A 5,000-nucleotide genomic window follows, 5' to 3' on the forward strand; every position below is an offset into this window, starting at 1 on the left:
CTGGTGGAGATGCTACGCTAACATCATCTAAACGCTGGTGGAGATGCTACGCTAACATCATCTAAACGCTGGTGGAGATGCTACGCTAACATCATCTAAACGCTGGTGGAGATGCTACGCTAACATCATCTAAACGCTGGTGGAGATGCTACGCTAACATCATCTAAACGCTGGTGGAGATGCTACGCTAACATCATCTAAACGCTAGTGGAGATGCTATGCTAACATCATCTAAACGCTGGTGGAGATGCTACGCTAACATCATCTAAAGTAAAAAAAAAACCATGATCAATCATCAATAATGATCAGATGAGACGGTGATACCTGTAGCCTTCCTCCTGGGGCAGGACAACATCTCTGGGGGAGATGTTAGTGAAGAGTCTGACTGGAGACTGCTTCCTGCCCGTCTTCCCCTGTTTGTACAGGGGGTGGTTGTCATAGTCCACCTGGATGGAGACACAGAGAAGATCTAATGGTCCTGAGTGACAACACCCTCCTGTGGAGTCCCCACAGTGCCTTGAGTGACTCTCTGACCACCCACAGACCACGTCCAGTCAGACCCCCCTCGGTGCGATGGCTAGTTAAACAGCTAAAGGTGAGTTAGGACTCAGACACCTGGTAGTCCAGCATGGTCAGCGAGGGGAGACACGCCAGGAGACGAGGCTCGAAGAAGTACGGGAAGATCCACATCATGGGCATCTCAGAGTGACTGTCTGCACACGCACACACACACACACACACACACACACACACACACACACACACACACACACACACACACACACACTTTAATGTCATTTGTTGGTTCAACTGGATACATTCGTATAAATCCGTCTACAAATGAACAGAGATGAAACGAGTTCTACTTCAAACGGAATCCCTCTACCAATCGTGTGGGGAGGCAGTCGACCCCCTCCTCACTTCATACATGTAGACAGGAAATCACACTGACACTCAGTGTGGTAACATTATCCAAGTGATACTGCATTTAGTGTTCATCAACCCATGGTTCTGTTTGTGCTGCATACGACCCCCCAGTATAGAGTTCACCCTCCAACCACTAGGAGGCAGTGTTATAATTTAACACCACCATAAAACACCATTGACAGTAGATGTTTGTGTGACCCAGAGCAGACGGGTCTGTGGAACAGTCCAGTGAGACGTGACGTCTTCAGGCTGGAGCAGACACCCAGGCCACGCCCCCGGGGGCGGGACCACCGCTTTGAATGATTAAACATGAATGTTTCTCTCCTGTTGGTTTCTCATTATTTTGCGTGACCAGGTTCAATCTGTGACTCACATCAGAGCCTCACATCAGAATGAGTTCCTCCTGCTGGGAACAAACTCATCACCAGGTGGGACCTTAAAACCTCTGGACTCCAGTCTGACCTGAACTCTGCAACTTCTTCCAGGTCCGTGAGATCAGAGAGAAGCTGTTGGCCAGAGGCTTGACCAGGCCGCCGAAGGGGGGGTCCGCCACCATCACCACCTTCTCCCCGTCGGACTCGGTCAGGAAGGCCTGCAGGACCGGACCGGACGCCTGAGCACAGGTCAGGGGTCAGTGGGGCGAAGCAGGAACCAGTCACATCAAACAGGTTCTCACACTCACCCCCCCGTCAAAGAAGTGATGGTTGAACATATTGTAGTGACAAAACTCCTCCCGGCTGTAGAACTGAGCATATCTGAAAAAACACAAAATCACCTCAGAAACCTGACTTCAGATTAAAGATCAGACGAGAGATTATAAAGCGCCTCTTCACACACACACACGGGCGTGTACCAGGGAGGTGTGTGTGTGCTGCAGGCTGAAGCTTGCTGTGCAGGGACACACCCTCCTGCATTCTTTACACACACACACACACACACACACACACACACACACAGGGCAGCGACACGGCTCAGGACGACTGCAGGTGAGAACCCACAACACACACACGTCTGGAGCCTGACGGCACACACGGGGTTAACGTGTGTTCTGTATGTTCCTCAGTCATGTCAGAGAAAGACGCATCGTGTGCCGGTGGACAGTCGCCCCGGGCTTCGCTTTCGACCCCCGCTGGCTCCCACAATGCACTGCAGGACGCGCTGAGCCTCCTGTCTCTGGACTCCAGAGCGGTCCAGCCGTTCCCTCGCTCCCCAAAGCTCCAGAGGAGGCTGGCTGCCCCGCCCTCACAGGTAAGGGTCCACAGCGCCGTCCACCAGCGGGGCTGGGGGACCGGTGGGGGGTGGGGGGCAGAATCTGTCACCATGACTCCCAGGGCAGGGCTAAAAATGCTCACGGAGTGGTGAAAACAACACGCACCAGTGTAGACGTGACAGATCACGACGACCGTCTCTGACTGATCCGACTGACCAATGAGACGACACGATCAGACAGAACTAAACCATGTGACCCAAACAGACAGAACTGATCACTAAACCTGAGCCTCAGTGATTCACTGATAAACTCTATTATTACTGAAGGTCTGATTTAACTGATCAATCTTCTCAGTCTGTTCTCTATTACTGCTAATATTTATATTTACTCCTTTAGTCTGAAGGACTCAACTTCTCCAAGATACTGCAGTACTACTGCAGTACTAGCCATTAGCATTACTAGCTGTACACAATCATCCACTGGAGGCGATACCAGATCAATGAGTCCAGATCAATATGTAGACATAAATGTCTTCTAGACGAGTCCTCTGGACTCTAAACTCTTTCATCAATCTGATATTTAACTAAAGTGATCAATAGATCCTGAAGCTCTGTTAGAACCTTCTCCCCACCAGAGGAACCATCTCCTGATCCTGTCCTCTCTTCTTCTTCCTCGCTGTATTGACGAAATCAATTAGTTGTAGCATCAGCTCCTACAGACTCCAGACACATCCACCTGAGTCTGGACCACTACAGGTGAACCTCCCATCACGGTGTTAGTCGGTTCCAGGAGACACAAGGAGCTCAATGAGGTGAAAGAGCTGCTCTCCAGGCTGGACTGAACCGTTCACACCTCTGTTCTCAACTTTAGTTATGAACGTATTTAGAATATTTGGTTCATATGAATCTATTTTAAGTTTTCAAACAACTCAATTTTATTTTTAAATGAATACATTTTGTCAGTAACTGCAGACGGCGTACGCAGAGGCGCACCTGGACTCAGGTTAGTGAGCAGGTAATGCTAGCTGTTAGCTGAGCTAACACACAGGAGGCTAACGCCGACACGTCATCATGGAGGAGAGCCAGCAGACGTCTGACCTCACCCGAGTCCTGCTGAGGCTGAAGACACGCCTCCACCAGCAAACACACCAGGAGTCACGAGGGTCACATGACTAACACCTGACACACATGAAATCAACACAGCGTCACTAAAACACCTCAACACGAGCAGGACCCAACTGGCCAATCAGACGCAGCTCCATTACAGGTCCTTAGAAAAGAGGCACAAGGGTTTCCTCTTTCTATTGGTGTGTGTGTGTGTGTGTGTGTGTGTGTGTGTGTGTGTGTGTGTGTGTGTGTGTGTGTGTGTGTGTGTGCAGGAGCAGCTGTGCAGACGTCTGGAGGAGCTGCTAGCAGAGAGATCCAGGACGGACGCTCACATCCAGTCCCTGAAGAAACGCAAGGCGGACCTGTCTGTAAGTACCACCCCCCCCCAGGAGACCCCCCAGGAGACCCCTGGTCAACAGACCAGACCCTCACGCTGTCCCTGTCCCTGAAGACGAGCTCGGAGGTGATGAAGCAGCAGGTCCTGGAGCGCTTCGAGGACATGCGGCGCGTCCTGATGCAGGACCAGCAGGCCGTCCTGGACTCTCTGGAGCTGGACCTGAGGCGGACCAGGACCCGCCTGGACCAGGTCCAGAGGAGCTGGGAGCAGCATCAGGACCAGGTGGCTAAGAACATCAGCAGCACCCAGAGGGCGCTGAGCCGGAGCCCCGCTGAAGAAGAAGATGATGAAGAAGAGGTGCGTCTGAAAACACACCAGCTGGAGGGAGTTTACCCCGTCCTAACCAGTCTGTTTCTGCCCCAGCTCCAGGGGCCCCAGCTCCAGGGGCCCCAGCTCCAGGGGCCCCAGCTCCAGGGGCCCCAGGGCCCGTCTGAGGCTGTGAGGTAAGCCCTGCAGCATCGTCCCCCCCGCGGCCCCCTCTTATCCGTCTCGTCTCTTCCAGCCCGAGGCGTGCGGACGTGTCGGAGCAGGACATCCGTCTGGATGAAGAAGGCGTCCAGCTGCTCCTCCAGACGCTGGGGGGCGTGTCCACACGTCTGAGCGCTGAGCTGCAGAGGAAGACGCTCCTGTTGGGTCGGTACCGGATCATTACACCACACCCATCTGACCGATCAGATCGATAGCTGATCAATACGTCTGCTTTCAGACTGGTGCCCCGTGCTGATTGACAGACAGACGTGTCACAGCCAGATGGCGGTGACCTCAGAGGGGCGGGGCCTGTCCTACACCGGTTCTGCCGGCGCCGCTCCGGAGCACCCCCTGCAGTTCGATAAGGTGTGCTGCGCTCTGGGCCGCCCCCCGGTGGCGGCGGCGCGGCGCTACTGGGAGGTCGACGTCCGCTGCTGCGCCGCCTGGGCGGTGGGCGTGGCTTACGCCAGCCTGCAGAGGAAGGGGCGGGACAAAGGCGCCAAACTGGGCCGGAACAGGAAGTCGTGGTGCGTGGAGCTGCGTGAGGGGCGCCTCAGCGCCTGGCACAACAACCGGCACGTGGCGTGTCAGGGCGTCGGCCGCGCCCCCCCGGGCAGGATCGGGGTGTGGGTGAACTACGACAGAGGTCAGCTGACCTTCTACGACGCCGTCACCATGGCCGTCCTGCAGAGGTTCTCGGCGGCGGTGACCCCCGTGTTCGACAGGGTTCACCACCAGTTCACCGAGCCCCTCTACCCCGCCCTACGCCTCCTGACACCCCCACACCACCAGGTGTGGCCCAACCACCTGGAGCTGTGTCACCTCGCCCCGTGACCTCACAGGTCACATGACACAAACAGACTTCACACAAGAGAGAGGTGAGACTGACCTG

General features: G+C 54.7%; 2 protein-coding genes across 4 annotated transcripts in view; one reads left to right on the forward strand and one right to left on the reverse strand.

Moving 5' to 3' along the window:
• Nucleotides 1-5,000, reverse strand: part of zcchc4 (zinc finger, CCHC domain containing 4) — a 10,727-nt gene that overhangs the window by 788 nt on the left and 4,939 nt on the right. For both annotated transcript variants that reach the window (XM_068308327.1, XM_068308328.1), the window contains exons 5-9: nucleotides 4,998-5,000; nucleotides 1,610-1,682; nucleotides 1,390-1,540; nucleotides 616-713; nucleotides 325-446 (exon numbers count right to left, since the gene is read on the reverse strand). The exon at nucleotides 4,998-5,000 is cut by the window's right edge and continues 78 nt beyond it. In XM_068308327.1, the coding sequence (XP_068164428.1) occupies nucleotides 325-446; nucleotides 616-713; nucleotides 1,390-1,540; nucleotides 1,610-1,682; nucleotides 4,998-5,000 (447 nt within the window). The remainder of the gene's footprint in view (nucleotides 1-324; nucleotides 447-615; nucleotides 714-1,389; nucleotides 1,541-1,609; nucleotides 1,683-4,997) is intronic.
• Nucleotides 1,689-5,000, forward strand: part of si:dkey-219e21.4 (tripartite motif-containing protein 14) — a 5,024-nt gene continuing 1,712 nt past the window's right edge. Inside the window, exons 1-6 of one of the 2 annotated variants that reach the window (XM_068308330.1) lie at nucleotides 1,689-2,175; nucleotides 3,516-3,611; nucleotides 3,695-3,937; nucleotides 4,004-4,083; nucleotides 4,143-4,273; nucleotides 4,347-5,000. The exon at nucleotides 4,347-5,000 is cut by the window's right edge and continues 1,712 nt beyond it. In XM_068308330.1, the coding sequence (XP_068164431.1) occupies nucleotides 1,993-2,175; nucleotides 3,516-3,611; nucleotides 3,695-3,937; nucleotides 4,004-4,083; nucleotides 4,143-4,273; nucleotides 4,347-4,942 (1,329 nt within the window). In that variant the 5' untranslated portion in view covers nucleotides 1,689-1,992 and the 3' untranslated portion in view covers nucleotides 4,943-5,000. Of the gene's footprint in view, nucleotides 2,176-3,515; nucleotides 3,612-3,694; nucleotides 4,084-4,142; nucleotides 4,274-4,346 lie in introns of both variants that reach the window. The other variant, XM_068308329.1, reaches the window with a different exon arrangement.

Source organism: Antennarius striatus, chromosome 23, assembly GCF_040054535.1.
Source record: "Antennarius striatus isolate MH-2024 chromosome 23, ASM4005453v1, whole genome shotgun sequence".
Classification (NCBI taxonomy): Eukaryota; Metazoa; Chordata; class Actinopteri; order Lophiiformes; family Antennariidae; genus Antennarius; species Antennarius striatus.